The 25034-nt window shown below is 46.2% G+C and overlaps 1 protein-coding gene across 2 annotated transcripts in view; it reads left to right on the top strand.

The window, feature by feature from the left end:
* The window catches only part of LOC115165645 (plexin-A2), a 361064-nt gene that overhangs the window by 53954 nt on the left and 282076 nt on the right, over positions 1-25034 (top strand). For both annotated transcript variants that reach the window (XM_029718900.1, XM_029718901.1), the window contains exons 2-3: positions 2579-3954; positions 12993-13175. In XM_029718900.1, the coding sequence (XP_029574760.1) occupies positions 2719-3954; positions 12993-13175 (1419 nt within the window). In that variant the 5' untranslated portion in view covers positions 2579-2718. The remainder of the gene's footprint in view (positions 1-2578; positions 3955-12992; positions 13176-25034) is intronic.

Genomic DNA, 25034 nt, shown 5'->3' with positions numbered 1-25034 from the left:
TCCTTGGTCTGTCACTAACCAAGGAGGGCCTACAGCAGCACCTAGATATTCTGCACAGATTCTGCCAAACCTATAATGGTGTTCCAAAAAAGGTCCAGTTGCCAGGACCACAAATACAAATTCCATCTAGACACCGTTGCCCTAGAGCACACAAAAAACTATACATACCTTGGCCTAAACATCAGCGCCACAGGTAACTTCCACAAAGCTGCGAACGATCTGAGAGACAAGGCAAGAAGGACATTCTATGCCCTCAAAAGGAACATAAAATTCAACATACCAATTAGGATCTGGCTAAAAATACTTGAATCAGTTATAGAACCCAATGCCCTTTATGGTTGTGAGGTCTGAGGTCCGCTCAGTAACCAAGAATTCCCAAAATGGGACAAACACCAAATTGAGACTCTGCATGCATAATTCTGCAAAAATATCCTCCGTGTACAACGTAGAACACCAAATAATGCATGCAGAGCAGAATTAGGCCGATACCCGCTAATGATCAAAACAATTAGACCCAAATCATGAGAAAACAAAAAGATAATTACTTGATACATTGGAAAGAATTAACAAAAAACAGAGCAAACTAGAATTCTATTTGGCCCTAAACAGAGAGTACCCAGCGGCAGAATACCTGACCACTGTGACTGACCCAAACATAAGGAAAGCTTTGACTATGTACAGACTCAGTGAGCATAGCCTTGCTATTGAGAAAGCCGCTGTAGGCAGACCTGGCTCTCAACAGAAAGGCTATGTGCAGACTGCCCACAAAATGAGGTGGAAACAGAGCTGCACTTCCGAACCTCCTTCCAAATGTATGACCATATTAGAGACACATATTTCCCTCAGATTACACAGATCCACAAAGAATTCGAAAACAAACCCGATTTTGATAAACTCTCATATCTATTGGGTGAAATACCACAGTGTGCCATCACAGCAGCAAGATTTGTGACCTGTTGCCACAAGAGAAGGTCAACCAGTGAAGAACAAATACCATTGTAAATACAACCCATATTTATGCTTATTTATTTTCCCTTTTGTACTTTAACCATTTGTACATCGTTACAACACTGTATATATACATAATATGACATTTGTAATGTCTTTATTCTTTTGGAACATCTGTGAGTGGAATGTTTACGGTTCATTTTTGTTTATTATCTACCTCACTTGCTTTGGCAATGTTAACATATGTTTCCCATGCCAATAAAGCCCCTTGAATTGAATTGAGAGGGAGGGTGAGGTGTCAGATAGGGAAGGAGATAAAAAGGTAGGGAAGGAGGGGGGTGGGGGGGGGAGAAAACAGACAGAGCCCTTGAAGAGCAGAGAGGGATGAAGGTAGGGAAGGAGGGGTGCAAGCAGTGGATCTGGCTCCCAATTTGTTCTCACTTTGTTCCAGTAATAAGATCCAGACCTCCCCTCTACCATGGACCAGATAATTAACTCCTAGGGAAAAACTGTGAAGAGGGTCTTTCTCTCTCTCTCCCCTCTGTGTCTCTCTAAATAAACATTTTCAATTTAAATTTAGAGGGCTTTATTGGCATGGGAAATGTGTTTACGTTGCCAAAGCAAGTCGAACAGACAATAAACCAAAGGGAAGGGAAATAAACAATTAGAAATGAACTCTAAACATTGCACTCACAAAGGTTTTAAAAGAATATAGACGTTCTCTCTCTCGCTCTGTCTCTCTCTCTCGGTGTATAACATGAAGGAGGGGCCAGACTGCAAAGCATCGTTACATAAATAGCAGACTTCCCTTTATGGATGTTTTCACATTTAGACTGGAAAATAAGGAGCATGGATAGGGAAGGGTGCCAGCCGACCGGAGGGGGGTAGAGGGGTATAACTGAAATCAGATGGCAATGCTAATGCCTCCTTCTAAGGAAAAATAATATGAGCCCCAATATATTTATTAATCATTACTTTGGTTTTTAGCTGTTCTTTACCCTTGTAAGTCTTTTTCTAGCTGGTATATTTTGGACTGTAAGATCTCTGTTTAAATGTCTGTTTAAATAGCCCCATACTTTTAAATATTTTTTTTACCCATGGCATCTAGAATTAGTCGTTGTAGAATTAAATAAGTGTCTGTATTGATTATAGACCACTAGCCTGAAGGGTGCTTCTCTGATGTAGTTGACTCATTGCAGCGCATGGGGAGGGGAGATCTGTGAAATGTGGCACCCAGGGCAGTCCATTGGTTTGTGTTTTTTCTTAGAAACCCAGTGTCTCTAAGGCCCCTCCGAGGCAGACAGCATAACTATGACTCAGGTCATTCTAATTTCCGTTAACCGTAACCTGCTCACTTTCCTTCATTGTCCTATCAGACCTATCCCGTCCAGCAACTCCTCTGGAATGTGGCGATAAAGGTTTTTCCTGCCATTGTCTTCTGTCAGCTTCCATTCCACTGTTCCCTAACTCATTGTCGCCTTGGTGAGGGTGAACTCCTCCCCTTCTCAAGCAGCAGTTACTGAATAAACAGGCTTTTCCATTAGCTTTTATCTGCTTCCCCTTTGACTGAGTGTGAGTCACAATGTGCTAACTCTCGTTTATTCACTCCCTCTCTCTGTCTTTCTTTCAGAAACATGTGAAGACCCTGGTAAAGATACAAGCGTGAACCTAGCCTTTGAGAAGACAAAGTGGAAGGTAGCCTAGCTTCCTTCCCTCACATTCCTCCTCCTGTTTACTCTGCTGTTGCCTTGCTGCAGCGTCCCTAGAGGTATGGAGGGCCGGCGGTCGCGGCGGGTAACACGACGCAGTGGCAGGACTTTCCCAGCGGGCCCTAGAGGGGGCACTGTGCTGGCCATGCTGGGCATGTGGCTGTTAGCTGTCGCTGCCACCGTGTGCCAAGGCCAGATCACCTTCACCACCTTCACCAGCTTCCACCCGGAGCGCCGGGAGTGGGCCTTCAACCACCTGACGGTTCACCAGACAACGGGGGCGCTCTACATCGGAGCGGTCAACCGCGTCTACAAGCTCTCGGGTAACCTGACCCTCATGGTGTCCCACGACACAGGCCCTGAGGACGACAACAAGGCGTGCTACCCGCCCCTCATCGTCCAGCCCTGCTCTGAACCCCTGACCTCCACTAACAACGTCAACAAACTGCTTCTCATAGACTACAGCCAGAATCGTCTACTGGCCTGCGGTAGTCTCTACCAGGGAGTCTGCAAGCTGTTGCGTCTGGATGATCTCTTCATCCTAGTGGAGCCGTCCCATAAGAAAGAGCACTACCTTTCCAGCGTCAACCAGACAGGCACCATGTACGGGGTCATCGTGCCCTCCTCCAAGGGCCAGGATGGGACTCTCTTCATCGGGACGGCCGTAGACGGTAAACAGGACTACTTCCCCACCATCTCCAGTCGTAAGCTCCCCAGCGACCCAGAGTCCTCGGCCATGCTAGACTACGAGCTTCACACAGACTTCGTCTCGTCTCTGATAAAGATCCCGTCAGACACGCTGGCGCTGGTGTCCCACTTCGACATCTACTACGTGTATGGCTTCGCCAGCGGCTCCTTTGTCTACTTCCTGACCGTCCAGCCCGAGACGCCGGAGAACAGCATGTCATCAGGTGGATCCTCCAACGACCTCTTCTACACCTCGCGCATCGTCCGCCTCTGCAAGGACGACCACAAGTTCCACTCATACGTCTCCTTACCTGTGGGCTGCGTGAGGAACGGTGTGGAGTATCGTCTCCTGCAGGCCGCCTACCTGGCCAAGCCGGGCCGTGTGCTGGCCGTCTCGCTCAACATCAGTGCCACGGACGACGTGCTCTTCACCGTATTCTCCAAGGGCCAGAAGCAGTACCACCGGCCGCCAGATGACTCGGCGCTCTGCGTATTCACCATCAAGGACATCAACGCCCGCATCAAGGAGCGCCTGCAGTCCTGCTACCAGGGAGAGGGCAACCTGGAGCTCAACTGGCTGCTGGGAAAAGACGTGCAGTGCACTAAAGCGGTGAGTTACAGAGGACACACACACACATACACACACTGGCCCTGACAGAATAAAAGGCCCAGACTAAGGTTCCAGAACTACAGAGCAACACAACTGTGCATACTTCCCAGTTCTCTCTCTGTAATCATACCCCAATGTCCATTATGGCTCACTAGTGTCATGGTCTATAGTTACCATTTCTACAGAGAACAATGACAGTGCAACCTTTTACATTCTCAACAAATGTTCAAAAGCTAGACTCATCTTACACAAACCTGACATCATTATTCCGTTTTGTTGTCCATCCACACCTCTGTTGTCACGAACAAAAAGGTTATGTGAAGCAGGCAGCTCTCTTCCACATCAGCCTCAGTTGGATGTATAAAGCCAGCAGAATGCTCTCAGCTCAGCTCTAATAACCTGGGTAACAGTCTGTTTGTGCTAACATTCCACTTCCCACTCCATGTTTGGCATATGACACGGAGCACAAGGAGTAGAATGTCAGCTCTAATGTTTCCTCTAGACATTAATCAACAGGGCAGCGACCACAGCTCATCAATGACCCTAGAAACCACAGGGTTGAGTCTGAGACGGAGAGGAACTATGGTGAATGCACACACTCATAATAGTAACACACAGCAATCAAGATACCTACTTTTGACTGCTCTACAGATGTAGGATCTTAGTTTGCAGGATACTTTTGCTGCAATGCACGACATTTACAACTTGTAGTGTATTTGAGGTTTAAAAAGGCTTCTGATGTTTGTAATTTCCACAAAACTTTGACATTTCAGACTTGCTTTTCCCTTTTGAAAAATGTATCAACCCTTACAAAAATGTCATTTAATTATTATCCAAATAATAATTCACATTTCCTGTTGCTGCAAGATTATTTTCCTGCTGTAGCAAACTGGCTGAAATTAAGATTCTACATCTGTACTTTGCAGGGGTACAACACTTTCCGTTATCAAATCATTCTCACACTACATGTAATTAGGCCTAATTGTTTTGCAGCTCCGATAGGGGGGAGCAGAACAGGAACATTTAAGACTCTGAATGACAGAGAACATTTTCACAAATTAAGGAGGGGATTTATTTTCCTTGGCAACCATCAAAGTGATAATATTCTCCTCTAGCGCAATCCAAATAAACACTCTGCCCTCATAGATGGGGGAGGGAGGCGGGGAGCAAATGAGAGCGAGAGAAAGAAAGAGGGCAGGTGAGCTCAGCTCATGGTAGTGTGCTAGCAGCTAGATCCCACACCCTCCTCTCCGAAAGCGTCAGCGTTCTGTAACACCAGGCCATCTATCTGCTGTAGCATCTTCTTACGTTTCTTTATTTAAATTCAGTCCCATGAGGCATCTGTCCTGGCTGCTCCTTTATGGCTTTGCTCTTTTTGTTAATATGAATTAAAAGGGGAATTATGAACACTAATGCCTAGCTAAGTGCATAGTCTCTACGACATGTAATGCATATGAGTGTGCAATAGGCTATAGCGTGGCATGCTTGACGGCAATTGCCTTCATTTGCAAGTTTGTATATCTTTTATAAAAGTGTGTGTGTGTGTGTGTGTTGTCTTTCTGTCTATGTACGTCTGTGTGTGTGTGTTGTCTTTCTGTCTATGTACGTCTGTGTGTGCATGCTGGTGCCTGTATTTAGTGTATGTGCGGGCCGGGGGGGCGGGGGTTCAGGGTATAAATAGGATTCTATATTTTTGACGTATTGATGATATACCCGGCGAGATCAGAAGTGTGTGGTTGCCTTTGAGCTAGTCCCCCGGGCCACTCTATTGACTGCTTATATTAACATCACTAAATTCCCCATTAGTGCAATGTCAGAGGTGATTGTCAGGCGGAGGGAGACGTTATCTGGGGCCTGCACTGTTTGGTTTCATTAGCACCAGAGAGAGACGGAGAGAGAGAGAGAACCCTTTATGGTTGTGAGGTCTGGGGTCCGCTCACCAACCAAGAATTCACAAAATGGGACAAACACTCTGTGTACAACGTAGAACACCAAATAATGCATGCAGAGCAGAATTAGGCCGATACCCGCTAATTATCAAAATCCAGAAAAGAGCCGTTAAATTTTACCATCACCTAAAAGAAAGCGATTCCCAAACCTTCCATAACAAAGCCATCACCTACAGAGAAATTAACCTGGAGAAGAGCCCCCTTAGCAAGCTGGTCCTGGGGCTCTGTTCACAAACACAAATAGACCCCACAGAGCACCAGGACAGCAACACAATTAGACCCAACCAAATCATGAGAAAACAAAAAGATAATTACTTGACACATTGGAAAGAATTAACCAAAAAAAACAGAGCAAACTAGAATATTATTTGTCCCTAAACAGAGAGTACCCATTGGCAGAATACCTGACCACTGTGACTGACCCAAAAATAATAAAAGCTTTGACTATGTACAGACTCAGTGAGCATAGCTTTGCTATTGAGAAAGGTCGCCATAGGCAGACCTGGCTCTCAAGATAAGACGGACTATGTGCACACTGCTCACAAAATGAGGTGGAAACTGAGCTGCGCTTCATAACTTCCTGCCAAATGTATGATCATATTAGAAACACATATTTCTCTCAGATTGCACAGACCCACAAAGAATTCTAAAACAAATGTTTTATCAAATTTTGATTAACTCCCATATCTACTGGGTGAAATACAACAGTGTGCCATCACAGCAGCAAGATTTGTGACCTGTTGCCACAAGAGAAGGTCAACCAGTGAAGAACAAATACCATTGTAAATACAACCCATATTTATGCTTATTTATTTTCCCTTTTGTACTGTAATTATTTGCATGTCATTACAACACTGTATATAGACATAATATGACATTTATATATAATATAAAATGTCTTTATTCTTTAGAAACTTGTGTGAGTGTAATGTTTACTGTTAATTTTTGTTTATTAAAAAAAATGCATTTAATTTGCTTTGGCAATGTTAACATATGTTTCCCATGCCAATAAAGCCCCTTGAATTGAATTGAATTGAGAGGGAGAGAGAGAGGGGGAAAGATGGAAAGAGGGAGAGAGAGAGGTGGTATGGAGGCATTCTCTTTAACCATGGAAGTAAGTTCAGATCTATGGCCTCTCTTTTTGTCCCCAGGAGAATCCCCCATCAGCCCCCAGTGGGACCATCATCACTACCCAGACCCCCTACACCGTTCTCTCCATTCTCCTTCAGCCCTCATTAGAATGTTCCTCAAGTAGTCCCAGCCACATTCCATAGTACCCTCCCTTCTCTGTTCTCTGCTGGCCAAGGAAACACGTCCAGCGGCTAGCCCAGCAGATAAGGAAATGTAGGAACGTAAAGACTCTTTCCTGCTGTCTGTTGAGGACTGGTCAATAAATTGAAAGTGTTTAATGGATTATGCACATAGACGTCAACAGATGAAGAACTCTGAAAGCCCGTACACATTACACCCCAACAGCTGGATATGTCCTCTGGAATGCTAACCTTGACTGTGTTTTCTTTCAATCTCTCTCAAGGAGAGTAAATGCTTTTGTACTCGAGGCAGAGGTTGTGACCAGCTGCTTTTCTAAAGAAGAAAAAGCAATCTTCTAAATGAACTAGTTCTATATCACAAAATATACTCCTGTAAACATAGCTAAAGTGTATTGAAAATCCATTACATGTAGGTTAGACTTGGTCTGGGAAAACCTGCTCCAGAGCATTTGTGTTTAAAGAGGAGCCACTATTGATTGAGCCCTCTGTAGGTCTCCTGAGATGGAACTGAACCCGTGTCCACATCCCTGTCACCTAGTGATGGCTACCCATAGCGTTGTCATGGGAATGAGAGGTCAGGGGTTCGAGGGGGACCGTGTGAATGGCTAATCAGACACTTCACCTCAGTTTACCTCAGTGTCCACATATCTGATTCTGCTTTAGGAAGTTTATCTATGTAAATTACAGGGAGTGTGTGTAGCCTTCACTTTGCCATCAAAATGGTTAGAATTTGAGACATCATCTTGTATTTTTAATATCACCATAAAAGTTGACAAGCCTGAACAATTTTGAATTTCACAAGTGGATATACCACCCTCCCCTGTCCATTTTACCTGCTATGTGATCGGTTCAATATGGATTAAAATGCCACCAGTCACTGGTGTATTATATTTATGGACTCTGACAATGATAATCCATGTTGTTGGCATTAGATACATCCCACAGTGAAATCTAGTGACTCCAGATCTCCATCTCCAACATTTATTGGTAGTAGAAACCATAAACAAGAAACCCTCAAAACCCATAGGAAAGTGTTTTTGGACAACACGACCACATAAGATGCAAAGGGATTTAGGTTTCCAGCCAAGCCTACTAAGCATACATCATCTAAACAATTTAGATAGAATCAGAACCAAATGCTCTGAATCCCGTACTCAGAGTCTAGACTACAGGAACTGATGCACTCTTCACATGATATTGGTTGGGGTCTGAGGGAGTAGTTTTATTGATAAGTTACAGTGTCTGAGGTCTGTTTCTCAGGCTCTTTTATAGCTCCAACTATAGGTCTCTCATCTGATTCAGACCGCTTCTCTCTGTCTGTGACAGACACAGATCCCCAGATAGGGCCTCTGCACACTGAAACATAAACCAGCTCAAATCATTTTAGACATGTTGTACCTTCACCGAGTAAGAGACATAAATACTGCTAAACACCGGCATTTAGCTGCCTGTTTCCTGCTTAGCTTTCATATGACCGTGGAGTGGGCCCACTATCTTTCCATCCATGCTATTTTGAGAGCTGTGAAGAAAGGGAAATTATGTTTGTTCCACAAGGATAGGGTGGCTGAGGGTGCGAGTCTACGAGGCTGAAGCTTTTATGCCCAACAGCGTTATTGCTTTTCACTCTGCTCATGAAAGCAGAGGCTTTACGAGTGTAGCGGGGTGTGCTGTTGTGTAGCATTAGCCTTAACACAAGCCTTAACCCTAACCTTAACCCTAACCCTAGCCTTAACCCTTGCCTTAACCCAACCCTTAACCCTAACTCTTAACCCTAACCTTAACCCAAGCCTTAACCCAAGCCTTAACCCTAACCTTAACCCTAACCCTAGCCTTAACACTTGCCTTAACCCAAGCCTTAACCCTAACCCTTAAACCTAACCCTAGCCTTAACCCTAGCCTTAACCCAAACCTTAACCCTATCCTTAACCCTAGCCTTAGCCCTAGCCTTAACCCTAGCCTTAACCCTAGCCTTAGCCCTAGCCTTAGCCCTAGCCTTAACCCTAGCCTTAGACCTAGCCTTTACTTATGCCTAACCCTAACCTTAAAATAAGACCAAAAAGCACATTTTGTTTTCATACATTTTTACGATATACAGTTGAAGTCGGAAGTTTACATACACTTAGGTTGGAGTCATTAAAACTCATTTTTCAACCACTCCACACATTTCTTGTTAACAAACTATAGTTTTGGCAAGTCGGTTAGGACATCTACTTTGTGTATGACACAAGTCATTCTTCCAACAATTGTTTACAGACATGTTATTTCACTTATAATTCACTGTATCACAATTCTAGTGGGTCAGAAGTTTACATACACTAAGTTGACTGTGCCTTTAAACAGCTTGGAAAATTCCAGAAAATGATGTCATGGCTTTAGAAGCTTCTGATAGGCTAATTGACATCATTTGAGTCAATTGGAGGTATACCTGTGGATGTATTTCAAGGCCTACCTTCAAACCCAGTGCCTCTTTGCTTGACATCATGGGGGAATCAAAAGAAATCAGCCAAGATCTCAGAAAAAAAATTGTAGACCTCCACAAGTCTGGTCCATCCTTGGGAGCAATTTCCAAACGCCTGAAGGTACCACGTTCATCTGTACAAACAATAGTACGAAAGTCATCATACCGCTCAGGAAGGAGATGTGTTCTGTCTCCTAGAGATGAATGTATTTTGGTGCGAAATGTGCAAATCATTCCCAGAACAACAGCAAAGGACCTTGTGAAGATGCTGGAGGAAACAGGTACAAAAGTATCTATATCCACAGTAAAACGAGTCCTATGTCAACATAACCTGAAAGGCCACTCAGCAAGGAAGAAGCTACTGCTCCAAAACCACCATAAAAAAACCAGACTGCTGTTTGCAACTGCACTTGGAGACAAAGATCGTACCTTTTGGAGAAATGTCCTTTGATCTGATGAAACAAAAATAGAACTGTTTGGCCATAATGAACATCATTATGTTTGGAGGGAAAAGGGGGAGGCTTGCAAGCCGACGAACACTATTCCAACCGTGAAGCACAGGGGTGGCAGTATCATGTTGTGGGGGTGCTTTACCGCAGGAGGGACTGGTGCACTTCACAAAATAGATGGCATCATGAGGGAGAAAAATTATGTGGATATATTGAAGCAACATCTCAAGACATCAGTCAGGAAGTTAAAGCTTGGTCGCAAATGGGTCTTCCAAATGGACAATGACCCCAAGCATACTTCCAAAGTTGTGGCAAAATAGCTTAAGGACAACAAAGTCAAGGTATTGGAGTGGCCATCACAAAGCCCTGACCTCAATCCTATATAACATTTGTGGGCAGAACTGAAAAAGTGTGTGCGAGCAAGGAGGCTTACAAACCTGACTCAGTTACACTGGCTCTGTCAGGAGGAATGGGCCAAAATTCACCCAACTTATTGTGGGAAGCTTGTGGAAGGCTACCCGAAATGTTTGACCAGAGTTAAACCATTTAAAGGCAATGCTACCAAATACTAATTGAGTGTATGTAAACGTCTGATCCACTGGGAATGTGATGAAAGAAATAAAAGCTGAGATAAATCATTCTCTCTACTATTATTCTGACATTTCACATTCTTAAAATAAACTGGTGATCCTTACTGACCTAAAACAGGGAATTTTTACTAGGATTAAATGTCAGGAATTGTGAAAAACTGAGTTTAAATGTATTTGGCTAAGGTGTATGTTAACTTCTGACTTCAACTGTAGCTGTGGTAAGTAGTGGAAACCCTGCCACTGCCACGCACACTGTGGCCTGGGTCACCACCATAGACACAGCCCAGTCTCTCCCTCCTCTGATGTGACTTGATGTGGAGCTCCATTCCCAACCAAATTAAGGACAGTTTAAATGAGTCTGACGGCACCATTGTGATTCTGCTTAGTTTAGATTTCTGTTGAGAAGGAGATTTTATCAGACATTTTGACAGGTCATTTTTCTCTTCGAGTGAGCAGTCCTCCAGCCTGATTCTCTAGTTGTTTCACTGTCCATTACATCCATAACTGTGTATGTTTTCCTGCAGTGTAGAGAAGCTCTGTATGGGAGAAGCCATACTTAGTAAGCATACTCTCCTCCTCCTGCCCTGATGTGATCATATCCCTGTGTAATGAGGCAGGGTGAGTGCAAGGTGGGGCTCGTTCAAGCACAGCATAGACATGTCTACCAAGTGGAACAGAAAGACAGCAAAATGTACGTCTGGCAACCAGGGAGACGGATGCACTAGGATCCACTTTGTCTCTTTCTGTATCTCTCCCTCTTTCTTCCCACATCTCCTGCTCTCTGTCTTTCTCCATCTATAACCTCTTTCTCCATCTATACCCTCTCTCTCTCTTTCTCCGTCTATACCCTCTCTTTCTCTTTCTCCATCTATAACCTCTCTCTCTTTCTCCATCTATAACCTCTCTTTTTCCATCTATACCCTCTCTCTCTCTTTCTCCATCTATAACCTCTCTCTCTTTCTCCATCTATAACCTCTCTTTTTCCATCTATAACTCCTCTCTCTCCATCTATAACCTCTCTTCCCATCTATAACTTTTCTCTCTCCATCTATAACCTCTCTCCATCTATAACCTCTCTCTCTCTCTTTCTCCATCTATAACCTCTCTCTCTCTCTTTCTCCATCTATAACCTCTCTCCATATTTAACTTCTCTCTCTCCATCTATAATCTCTCTCTCTCCATCTATAACCTCTCTCTCCATCTATAACCTCTCTCTCCATCTATAACCTCTCTCTCCATCTATAACCTCTCTCTCCATCTATAACTTCTCTCTCCATCTATAACCTCTCTCTCTCCATCTATAACCTCTCTCTCTCATCTATAACCTCTCTCTCGCCATCTATAACCTCTCTCTCTCTCTTTCTCCATCTATAACCTCTCTCTCTTTCTCCACCTATAACCTCTCTTTCTCCATCTATAACCTCTCTCCAAATTTAACTTCTCTATCTCCATCTATAACCTCTCTCTCTCCATCTATATTCTCTCTCTCTCCATCTATAACTCCTCTCTCCATCTATAACTCCTCTCTCCATCTATAACCTCTCTTTCTCCATCTATAACTCTCTTTCTCCATCTATAATCTCTCTCTCTCCATATTTAACTTCTCGATCTCCATCTATAACTCCTCTCTCTCCATCTATAACCTCTCTTTCTCATCTATAACCTCTCTTTCTCCACCTATAATCTCTCTTTCTCCATCTGTAACCTCTCTTTCTCCATCTATAACCTCTCCCCATTTATAACCTCTCTTTCTCCATCTATAATCTCTCTTTCTCCATCTATAACCTCTCTTTCTCCATCTATAATGTCTCTTTCTCCATCTATAACCTCTCTCCATTTATAAACTCTCTTTCTCCATCTATAACCTCTCTTTCTCCATCTATAACCTCTCCCCATTTATAACCTCTCTTTCTCCATCTATAACCTCTCTTTCTCCATCTATAATGTCTCTTTCTCCATCTATAACCTCTCCCCATTTATAACCTTTCGTTATCCATCTATAACCTCTCTCCATTTATAGCCTCTCTTTCTCCATCTATAATCTCTCTCCATTTATAACCTCTCTTTATCCATCTATAACCTCTCTCCATTTATAATCTCTTTCTCCATCTATAGTATCTCTCTCCATATATAACTTCTCTTTCTCCATCTATAACCTCTCTCTCTCCATCTATAACTTCTCTCTCTCCATCTATAACCTCTCTTTCTCCATCTATAACGTCTCTTTCTCCATCTATAACTTCTCTCTCTCCATCTATAACCTCTCTTTATCTCTAACCTTGCTTTCTTTTCCATCTCTAACCTCTCTCTCTCTCTTCCAGCCGGTGCCCATCGATGACTCGTTCTGTGGTCTGGACATCAACCAGCCCCTTGGCGGCTCTCAGCTGGTGACAGGACACACCCTCTACACAGAGACACGGGACCGCATGACCTCTGTCACCTCCTACGTCTACAACGGATACTGCGTGGCCTTCGTTGGCACCAAGAGCGGACGCCTCAAAAAGGTCAGTTACCGTTACTGGCAGTTGTGGTCAGTTACCAGCAGTTATCGTCAGCCACAGCTTTTGTTTCTAAAATGCTGACTTACAGTACTTAAGCCCATCGCACCTTAGGGAGCATAGGCCAGAGAAGACTCCTCTCCATCGCACTGTGTTCTGGGCAGTCTTCTCCAGCTCGTTTGGCTATTCTGGTGTCCCAGTTCAAGGTCCATTTAAAGAGATCCCAGCCACTTCATCACTGTTGAAGCCATGGCCTCTGGAGACTGAGGAGTCTGTCCACTGACTGGTCTTCAGACCCTCAGACACTGTCAAGTGGTGCTATTCTATTCCAGGGACTCAGTCTGGATGGAGCACAGTGTGAAAACTTTTCTCCTCCATATGGGCAGAGGTGTAGAGTGGCAGGGGTGGCAGGGGCGTAGAGTGGCAGGGGTGTAGAATGGCATGAGTGTAGAGTGGCATGGGTGTAGAGTGGCAGGGGTGTAGTGGGGCAGGGGTGTAGAGGGACGGGTGTAGAGGGGCAGGGCATAGAGGGGCAGGGGTGTAGAGTGGCAGGGCGTAGGGGCAGGGGTGTAGAGTGGCAGGGCGTAGAGGGCAGTGGGTGTAGAGTGGCAGGGCGTAGGGGGGCAGGGGTGTAGACTGGCAGGGCGTAGGGGGGCAGGGGTGTAGAGTGGCAGGGCACAGGGGGGCAGCGGTATAGAGTGGCAGGGCGCAGGGGGGCAGCGGTATAGAGTGGCAGGGCGCAGGGGGGCAGTGGGTGTAGAGTGGCAGGGGTGTAGAGTGGCAGGGGGGCAGTGGGTGTAGAGTGGCAGGGCGTAGGGGGGCAGGGGTGTAGAGTGGCAGGGCGTAGGGAGGCAGTGGGTGTAGAGTGGCAGGGCGTAGGGGGGCAGTGGGTGTAGAGTGGCAGGGCGTAGGGAGGCAGGGGTGTAGATTGGCAGGGCGTTGGGGGGCAGGGGTGTAGAGTGGCAGGGCGTAGGGGGGCAGGGGTGTAGACTGGCAGGACGTAGGGGGGCAGGGGTGTAGATTGGCAGGGCGTAGGGGGGCAGGGGTGTAGAGTGGCAGGGCGTTGGGGGGCAGGGGTGTAGAGTGGCAGGGCGTTGGGGGGCAGGGGTGTCGTTCCTCTGTAGTGCTCATTATGTTACTCCTTTTGGAAGGAGCTCTGTTCATTGCGGCCGTGCTGAATAACCTCCACTGGCCCATTAATTTTCATAGGGACCTTTATTCCTGCAACCCAGAGAGAGGGGGGAGGCTAGAGAGAGCAGGCCCACGCAAAACCCAGCCTCTGTCTCTGCTGGAGCGGCCAGACAATGCTGTCGGTTAAATCTCCCGTCTGGCATTTGAAAAACAGAAGAATTGTTTTGAATTAAAATGCCATTTGAATAGATTGTTAGATCCCAGACTGTAGCTTTAAGGGCCGACAGTCCTCTTATCATGGCATATTTCACCCCACCGCCGCCAAAACAAACAGCTTATAGAGCACCTAGTGGACCAGGTGGCTATTATACATGGGAATATTATAATGATGTTGCAGAAAGTGGAGCGTGTTGCGTGGTGGAGAGTAGGCTACTTCATCATATTACAATGGTTAACCTGGCATTACACAGTCAGCACTGTTTTGGTATTGAAATAGAAGTATTTAACAGTTGAGTGATGTATGTGTGGTCTAGAAGGGCTGCTGTGTTGGGCTGCTGTCTCGGCTGCCTTGCTGCATGTCGATGATGTTGATGGTGGTTTATGAGGTGAGTTTTTCCTGTACATTGTAATGTAAAGCTCTTTGAGCATCTGGAAAAGTGCCTTACTGTACCAATCTAATCAGTTGCCATTGGTCATGGTGGTACTATGCATTATGGATCCTCCTAGTGTATGGAAGCAGATTGTGCGCCTTGACTCCCCTCCGCTGTGCCTTGCCCCCCCCTGGGAACTGTCACAGCTTGAGTGACAGTGTGGGCCTCTGCCACATGGGCCGGAGTAGGACAGATCCAGTCCTCCCAAAAACACCAGCTGTCACTCCTAGAGAGAGGATTAGAGGGAAGGTGAGCGAGAGATGGAGAGAGAGGGGGGAAGAAAGAGGGAGGGGTGGAGAGCAGGAGAAGGAGAGAGTGGGAACGATAGAGGGATAGAGAGAGAAAATAACAGTTGTGCTGTTAAGAGCGTCTTTCTACCTGTTTTGGCTCGCCCTCTGTTTCCCTATCCCCTGAGACACAACACAAATGGACCCGCTGGGTTATTTTGGTTTCTTCATCTATTTATTCATAATTGAATCTGTGCCCCAATACGGATGTGAAATTGAAAAAGACTCATTCGGCGTAATCCCCCTTGTTTGAGATACTTAATAATTTAGACCTTTTTTTCTACATGGTTAAATTGAATTAGACAGTAGAACATGGTTCTCTCCACTCTGGTGCGTACAGTACTGTGCAGTTTCCATCTCCCTGCTGCATTCCTCACATACAGAATGTGTCTTCTCTTCACATAACATCTCTGCCTTCATGTATGACAATGCCTTGCTAAGCAAACCATCATGGCTGCCTGGTGCTGGTGCCACCATATCCTCTCTCACAGCCATAGCATGGGGGACGAATGAACCAGGATATTGGGAGGCACACCGGGAGATGCCACTCCTCAGTCCACTGCCCCGCTGGCTGGCTGACTGACTGGCTGGCTGACTGGCTGACTGACTGGCTAGGAGAGAAAAGCCCAGAAGCCTGTATGTTCAGCCTGTTGAGCCGTGGAGCCTGACCCCATACATGACAAAGAGAGAGGGGAAGGAGGGGAGAGGATGAGGCTGCTTGGTAGCGTGTTTGTTTAGGGGGTTACAGTAACTCCATCCCTGTGTGTCATACATGCTAGTCCCTGCCCCAGTCTCAGACTCCCAGCCCCAGTCCCTGCTTTCTCCCACTGCAGCTCCAGTCTCAGACTCCCAGCCCCAGTCCCTGTTCTCTCCCACTGCAGCTCCAGCCCTATCCCCAGCCCCTGTTTTCTCCCACTGCAGCCCCAGCCCTATCTCCAACCCCTGTTTTCTCCCACTGCAGCCCCAGCCCTATCTCCAACCCCTGTTTTCTCCCACTGCAGCTCCAGCCCTATCTCCAACCCCTGTTTTCTCCCACTGCAGCTCCAGCCCTATCTCCAACCCCTGTTTTCTCCCACTGCAGCCCGTCTCAGACTCCCAGCCCCAGACCCTGTTTTCTCCCACTGCAGCCCCAGACCCTGCTTTCTCCCACTGCAGCCCCAGACCCTGCTTTCTCCCACTGCACTAGGCTGATAAGCTGGTGCTAGGCAGGTCATGGGGACCAGTGGAGAGGACCAGGTTAGGGCAGGGCAGCACAGCAGGACAGGGCTATAGGTTTGCAGGATGTTATGCTTGGTAGATGCAGTGACACGGCGTAGCAGTGCTGGAGCCTCATCCTCATGTAAGGAAGCTGACTCTGGCTGCACTCTGCCTGCTTCCCCCTCCCCCATTCCCCCAGAGCAGAGAGAGACAGAGGGAGAGAGAAGGGAGAGGGGAGGAGGAGGAAAATATTGTTGAAATGTGAATTTAGTGCAACTGAAGGAAGGAACCAGGAACCAGGAACCAGGACTAGTCTGCACCGCTGCCTGTAATTGGATTGGCTCCCTTCCCAAAGAACCCCCTCCCCTTACTCACTCACTCACGCGCACACACACACACACACACACCTTCTTCTCCCGCTTCCCCATTCAATCCAAGCTCCTCTCGCTCTCTCTCTGTTTCTCTCTTTCTCTCCCTACAGCCTAGTTCCTGCTGTTTCTCTGGCTATTTCCTGGGCAAGGGTGGAGCAAGGCGAAGGGAAGCCAGCTAATGCTGGTGATTTGTGGGTTGTGCTGCTGGTGTGGTAACAGGCATGTTTTAGTAGGGGGGTTGATGGAGGGACAGGGGTTAAGATGTGGGGGAGGAACAGGGGTTAAAGGGTAGGGGAACAGAGACAGGGAAGTGAGGACAATATGTAGAGCTGGAGAGGAACATACAGTATGGGCACATTAGACTGCTGTCTTTCATACAGCTGGCTGTGTGTTTTAGGTGTGTTTTAGGTGTGTGTTGGGTGTGTGTTGGGTGTGTGTGAGTGCGTGTGCGTGTGTGTGTGTGTGTGTGTGGGGGGGGGGGGGGGGGCAATCGATACATAGCACCTCCATCTAACTCTTAATGGTCCTGTTAAAATGTCAAAAGATTATCCAATGGTCTATTGGAAATTCCCTAACAGAGTGGATTCATGGATAGCAGCTAACTTTCCCCCAGAGACCTACATCAAGCTTCAGGGCTCTCTGGGTCAGAATCTGAGAAAGATTGCCATTTTTCAAATACTTCTAGATGATTCTGGGTCTATATTACCTAAGAGTAGCGTCATCTAAATGTGATGCTATGTGAGTGAGAAGGTTCATTTACTGCTTTAGAGCCCATATTCTCCACAAGGGGAATAGTCTTGGTGGGAAGAGAGAGGTGACTGCATTAAGTGTGAGGTGAGTGTAGCCCTGGGGGGGGGCTGCTAACTCCCTTTGATATAGCCAGGCAGGGATGGAAGCAGAGGAACATGTAGAAAGAAGGGATGTTAAAAGAGAGAAGAAATAGAACCGTTATAGGTTGAACGGAGTGTTTAAAGAGCCCCCAGCAGAACTCTCTCTCTGATCAAATCCAGAACTGAGGAGAGAGAGATGAAGGGAAGAGCTGGGAATACTGGCAATGAAGGTTGGTTCCACATCCCTGCTCCTTACTACTGAGTCATGGGTTAAGGAGTATTGAGCCTGAGACCAAAGGGATGTATTCCCACGTGGGATTATCATAGGCCTATAGCTCCTTCTCTCATCATGTTGAAGCTGGCAGGACACACAGCGTGGGCTTTGTGTAATAATCCACAACCCACCTTTCAGAAACACATCTCCTATGTGATAGATGTGAGTGATGCTCCAGTCCAGTATGGGCAGAAGGCCATGCCTCTAGAACTGGAGAACAGAGCAGTCCAACCCTGGTTAAAGTACAGTATGTCCTGCTGCATTTGGCCTCATTGATTATTTTCATGGCTTTGCTCTGGTGGATAATCAACATTTGGTTTGGATGGGTTTGTGGAACCGGGGACAGGGACATGAAAGGCTGGTTCAGGTGTGTCCCTCCCAACCCCCTCTGGGTTTTAAGTGTGGGTCTTTAATTGGACAAATGTATCCTTTGTTCCGTTAAACTGGTTAACAAACTAGGCCTGCCTGCCCTGAGGACACCCAGCCCACAGACCTGGTCACTGACATATTATCTCCGTGACAGGGGGTTGTGGGGAGTCGAGGGGGTTGAGGGGACGGGGTGAGGGGATGGGGTCAAGGGGACGGGGTGAGGAGATGGGTGAAAGGATGGGGTCGAGGGGACGGGGTGAGGGGATGGGGTCGAGCGGACGGGGTGAGGGGACAGGGGTGAGGTGACGGGGTGAGGGGACAGGGGTGAGGGGATGGGGTCAAGGGGACGGGCTGAGGTGATGGGGTCAAGGAGCTGGGGTCAAGGGGATGGGGTGAGGTGATGGGGTCAAGGAGCTGGGGTCGAGGGGATGGGGTGAGGTGATTGGGTCAAGGGGCTGGGGTCGAGGGGACGGGGTGAGGTGAGGGGATGGGGTCAAGGGGCTGGGGTCGAGGGGACGGGGTGAGGAGATGGAGTCGAGGGGTGAGAGGATGGGGTCGAGGGGACGGGGTGAGGTGATGGGGTCAAGGGGCTGGGGTTGAAGGGACGGGGTGAGGTGAGGGGGTGGGGTCAAGGGGCTGGGGTTGAAGGGACGGGGTGAGGTGAGGTGATGGGGTCAAGGGGCTGAGGGGACGGGGTGAGGTGATGTGATGGGATCAAGGGGCTGGGGTTGAGGGGACGGGGTGAGGTGATGGGGTCAAGGGGCTGGGGCTGAGGGGACGGGGTGAGGGGATGGGGTCAAGGGGCTGAGGGGACGGGGTGAGGTGAGGGGATGGGGTCAAGGGGCTGGGGTTGAGGGGATGGGGTGAGGTGAGGGGATGGGGTCAAGGGGCTGGGGTCGAGGGGACGGGGTGAGGTGATGGGGACACACAACTGAACGTGGCAGGCAAAGGGCTGGGGAGTTGAAAGCAATGCGGAGGACGACACGCGGAGGAAGTTATTCTCTAGTTCTACTGTTCCCCATAGCAACTGGTAGGCAATGCCTGTATAGTCAAGCTGAACCACCCCAATTGTGACCTGTGTGTATATGTGCAAGTGTGATTCCATGAGTGTGTGTGCTTGGCCACCAAGCAAGCCTGGTCTGTGCTATTATTAGGCCTAGAGGCCTGGAGGTGTGGAGGCTGTAGAGAGGGGAAAACATGGAGCTCCATGGGTGGGAGTAAGCTGAACTCTCAGACCCAGAAAGAGGGCAGGCGGGCAGGGAGTGTAGGCCAAGAGGCCTGGAGGTCTGTCGGTCCAAGGAGTAAGGAAACTGTTCTGATTACTCCCACCCATAGAGCTCCATGTTTTTCCCTCTGCACAGCCTAAGTCCACACCTCTAGGCCTACACTCCCTGCCCACCTGCATAGATTAGGTGTCCTAATAGGGAGCAACAGGGAACGTGATCTTCGTGATCCTGGCTCTCGTGTAAATATTGGACTTTAAATTGTGCCTTCCTGTATTATGGTTATGTTTTTGGTTCACAATTAGCTTTTTTTATTATCATGATTAATTCAAACAGTAACGTGCAATTGACCAAAAAAGAACCATAACACAGTCCTACACCTGTGTCCGACTCTTTATTTACATCACTTTCTCTTTATAAATCACTTTGGCTTCAGTCTCTCCCTCACCCCTCCCCGATTGGAGTAACCTTGAAAAAAATCTTTGCTCAAAAAAATATAGTAGACTATTGAGACTTTTTTAAGGAAGCGAACTGTGTCCCCAGAAGAGGAAATAGAAGAGGAACCGTGTCAGTCGGGGCCCTCAAGAAGTGAGGAGGTGGACGAGGAGGATTCACAGGCACAGCCATTGAAAAATAAATAGGCATGAAAGAATTCCAGTAGTTGAGATACAAAAACAAGGCAATGTACTGCATGTACTGTAAAGAGTGCGGACCCTCCAATTCCAAATTCGCAACTGCATCAACACAATTCAAACTCAAAACGTTGAAGCTTCACATCGACAGTAGGAAGCACAAGAAGTGTAGGGACGGATGGATATCCCGTAGCGCTGCCCACCTTCCGTCAGCCTGTCAGCACCAAGATGCAGCCTCCCGCTCAAGTAAGGAATCTGAAATGATAACAAAGTTCAATACAGCTTATAATATAGCCAGAGAGGAAATGCCATTGACCAAATGAATTATTCAGAAGAAGAACAGATTGGCTGTAAATCCAACATACGCCAACGACAAGCATTGTGCACAATTCATTGGCGTAATCTCAGACATTCCCAAGCAAAATACTGGTGCCAAATTCACTTCAGCCCCATACCTGTCGTTCATGATAGACAGTGATACCAACATCTCCACTAAAGAATGAAATCGTGTATTCCGGCATCGTTGAAAAAGGGAGACCTTTCAATATCCTAATTGGCCATGTCGAGGTTCAGCATGCCCATGCACAAGGTAATTGATATTATATATACAGTGCTTTCGGAAAGTATTCAGACCCCTTGACTTTTTCCACATTCCACATTTTGTTACGTTACAGCCTTATTCTACAATGTATTCAAAAAAAATAATCCTCAGCAATCTAAACACAATACCCCATAATGACAAAGTGAAAACAGGTTTTTAGAATTTTTTGCAAACATATTAAAATGAAGAAACAGAAATAAGTTAATATACATAAGTATTCAGACCTTATGCTATGAGACTTGAAACTGAGCTCAGGTGCATCCTGTTTCCATTGATCATCCTTGATGTTTCCACACCTTGATTGGAGTCCACCTGTGGTAAATTCAATTGATTGGACATGATTTGGAAAGGCACACACACCTGTCTATATAAGGTCCCATAGTTGACAGTGCATGTCAGAGCAAAAACCAAGCCATGAGGTCAAAGGAATTGTCTGTAGAGCTCCGAGACAGGATTGTGTCGAGGCACAGATCTGGGGAATGGTACCAAAACATTTCTGCAGCATTGAAGGTCCCCAAAAACACAGTGGCCTCCATAATTCTTAAATGGAAGAAGTTTTGAACCACCAAGACTCTTCCTAGAGCTGGCCGCCTGGCCAAACTGAGCAATCGGGGCAGAAGGGCCTTGGTCAGGGAGGTGACCAAGAACCCGATGGTCACTCTGACAGAGGTCTAGAGTTCCGTCTGTAGAGATGGGAGAACCTTCCAGAAGGACAACCATCTCTGCAGCCCTCCATCAATCAGGCCTTTATGGTAGAGTGGCCAGACGGAAGCCACTCCTCCGTAAAAGGCACATGACAGCCCTCTTGGAGTTTGCCAAAAGGCACCTAAAGACTCACAGACCATGAGAAACAAGGTTTCTGGTTTCATCTGGTCTGATGAAACCAAGATTGAACTCTCTGGCCTGAATGCCAAACGTCACGTGGAATGGAAACTTGGCACATCCGGTGCCAAGCATGGTGGTGGCAGCATCATGCTGTGTGGATGTTTTTCAGCGGCAGGGACTGGGAGACTAGTCAGGATCGAGGGAAAGATGAACGGAGCAAAGTACAGAGAGATCCTTGATGAAAACCTGCTCCAGAGCGCTCAGGATGTCAGACTGTAGTGAAGGTTCACTTTCCAACAGGACAACGATCCTAAGCACACAGCCAAGACAATGCAGAGTGGCTTTGGGACAAGTCTGAATGTCCTTGAGTGGCCCAGCCAGAGCCCGGACTTGAACCCGATCGAACATCTCTGGAGAGACCTGAAAATAGCTGTGCAGCAACACCCCCCCATCCAACCTGACAGAGCTTGAGAGGATTTGCAGAGAAGAATGGGAGAAACTCCCCAAATACAGGTGTGCCAAGCTTGTAGCGTCATATTCAAGAAGACTCAATACTGTAATCACTGCCAAGGTGCTTCAACAAAGTACTGAGTAAAGGGTCTGAATACTTATGTAATTGTGATATTTCAGTTACGAGGTTTTGTGTGTAAATTGATGAGGACGAAAAACTATTTAATACATTTGGAATAAAGCTGTAACGTAACAAAATGTGGAAAAAGTTAAGGGGTCTGAATACTTTCCAAAGGCACTGTGTATATTTAAAGGTGCAATATGCAGAAATCGCTCCGCCATTTCCTGTTTGCTAAAATTCTAATAGTTTGCCTAATTTCAGTTTATGTGACAAAACAAGCAAGTATAGTGTAGAGAATCATTGTACCATCTAAACCGCTGTGAAATATATTTTTCATAACCAAAAATATAGTATTTTCAGCTGTTTGAAGCTGGTGTACAAAATTAAACGTAAAAGACGCAAGAACTAATCTTAAGAACGGGAAGCATAGAAATAGCGCAAATAAAACAGATCTACCCCTTCTTAGACTTGCTTCCAATGAGAATGACAGGTCTATAACTCACATTTCTATGTTCATTTTGTTGGGTCGGCTAAAATTGACATATTGCAGCTTTAATTATATAGGCTAAAATTAAGTATTGTTGTACAGTCCAATGATAGACTGTTAAAACAGGCAAGCTGAACATTACAAAAATCGGTGCGACCAAATCATGTGCTGGTGCCATCAACTGAAACAGTTGGTGGCAGTGGAAAAAAAGTTAGTGTACTGCAAGGTGTCAGCCAGCCCAGTCAGCCTCCTGAGCCCAGGGCCCAGAGCCTGGTGAATAGAGGTGACCTGCTGCTGGCCTGATGTTTGTTCACCATTAGCTAAACAGATCTGTTGTTTCTCTCCTCTTTCTCCTGTCCTACTCTCTGACATTGCCATCTGTTCCTCTGTTCTCTCTATTTGCTGTGACTCCCCTCCGCTGTCACCTTAGTAAGGTATACACTGAGGAGAAGAGAGGACAGGGAGGGGAGAAGGAGGGAGGTAGTGAGAGGCAGAAGGAGGGAGAAAATGAGAGAGAGAGGGAGAGAAAGAGAGTGAGAGAACAAGAGAGGGAGAGATAAAGAGAGCGAGAGAGGGAGAGAGAGAGATCCCTTCCTGTGCCAGGAGCTACTGCAGCCAAACCAGCATGGTGGATGGTGTCCTTAGCAACAGCTGAGGCCCATGGCAACGGTCTGAATAGAGCCCATCCTTTCCCCCCGGGGGAACTATGCCTAGCTCTGAGCCCAGCAGGAGAGGTCCTACGGCAACCTGTCAATACACATACAACTCACACACACACACACACACTTATTCCAGTGCATACTGTACTGTTTTTTACAAACTAGTTCTGGATTTTACGTTGAGCGTTAATGTCTGATTTGAGCTGACTTGAAATAGACAATTTCAGCTGAAAACCCTGCCAGTGCCATAATTGCTAACATGTATATTTTCAATTATCATAATAATTCCTATCTTCCTCTCTGAATGTCCTTCATAATGACAGTTGCATTGCTTTGTTTCATATTGAATGGTGGGGTTCAATTCATCCCTGCCAAACCAATAATTACCTTCATTTGTTAAATCATTGGCATTGATTGGGAGTATGTTTTTTAACCTTTTGACACATATGTTATAAATATTAATAAAAGCTGTTACAGCGTGAGTTCTTTTTGCACATGGCACCCACATTCTATTCTGCTCTTCTAGAATTTGATTGTTGCATTTTGCTGCTTTTCTCTGCACCCCTCACTGCATCAAGACCTAACCTTCTTTATATTTGGCTTTATAAAACTGTATTTAATAACCACTCAATCTCTTTTCCTTTCTGCCTATAGTAGTAGCAGGGAGTATCTATGCTATTATTTATCATTATATAATAATAATGATCTATATTACATGTATTCTTATCTGAAAGAGGCTTTGGTGTGAGCCTGTCTGAGTGTGAGACAGAGCTGGAAACCTGAGCTGCTAAGTCCAGTGTGTTTGATACAGTAGTGGCGAACAAACAAAGTGAAAGTGTGGTATGTGCATATATTATATATGCCAACCATGGCTAAGGGAAACGCTGGTATCCTGAATATTTTGTGTTCATTTATCCTCCCCTGGAAAAACTGGGCTAAAGAGGTGGCTACGTTTTATCATCATGTCAATGTATTATCACCACTGGACATGTAGCCTACAGATGCCTGCCTCGTCCCCAAGCATGGAAGGTATTTCTGGCATGGATAGGTTTGAACCTGGTTGGGCGGAGGAGAGTGACAACAGGGTGGATAAAGTCATGTAAGCAACAAAGTCAGATAGTTTGTGTGGATGATCATATTGAATTGTGTGTGCGTGTAATCAGCTATATATTGTGTGCAGAGACCATGGCATGACTGAGGCGAGGTTGTAGATATAATGGGTTATCGTAAACTATGGCGCTATACAGTATTATCTAGGTTTTATGCTTTGGCTTCATCTACGGGATGAATGTTGGTGGACCTGTTATCGATCTCCTTCCATAACGTGGTTACATTTGGATAAGATGGCACTGAAGAACATGGTTTGATGTTTTACATTCTCCCAACCAATTGTGCTCTTTTGTATTTTTTGGGGCATTTTGTGTAACTTATTTTTTTACGTATTGTGTACATAATGTTGCTGCTACCGTCTCTTATGACCGAAAAAAACTTCTGGACATCAGAAAAGCGATTACTCACTGCAGACTGTAAGAAACTTTTTCCTTGAACGAGTCCGACGAGAAGGATATCCTGCTTTCACTGGAACAGGCCCAGATCCACGCCTTTTGGGTGAAGAAAAGACGCCAGGAAAAGGGGCTGCAGATCGGGCAGCCTTCTGAGAATCCGGAGGCGAGTGAGTAAACTCCCACTGCCATCCGTTCTTCTTGCTAACGTGCAGTCATTGGAAAATAAAATGGATGACCTACGATTAAAATGATC

This window comes from Salmo trutta, chromosome 28, assembly GCF_901001165.1.
Source record: "Salmo trutta chromosome 28, fSalTru1.1, whole genome shotgun sequence".
NCBI classification, from domain to species: Eukaryota; Metazoa; Chordata; class Actinopteri; order Salmoniformes; family Salmonidae; genus Salmo; species Salmo trutta.
The sequence above is the reverse complement of the archived record's forward strand: the minus strand, read 5'-3'. Positions and strand labels throughout refer to the sequence as shown.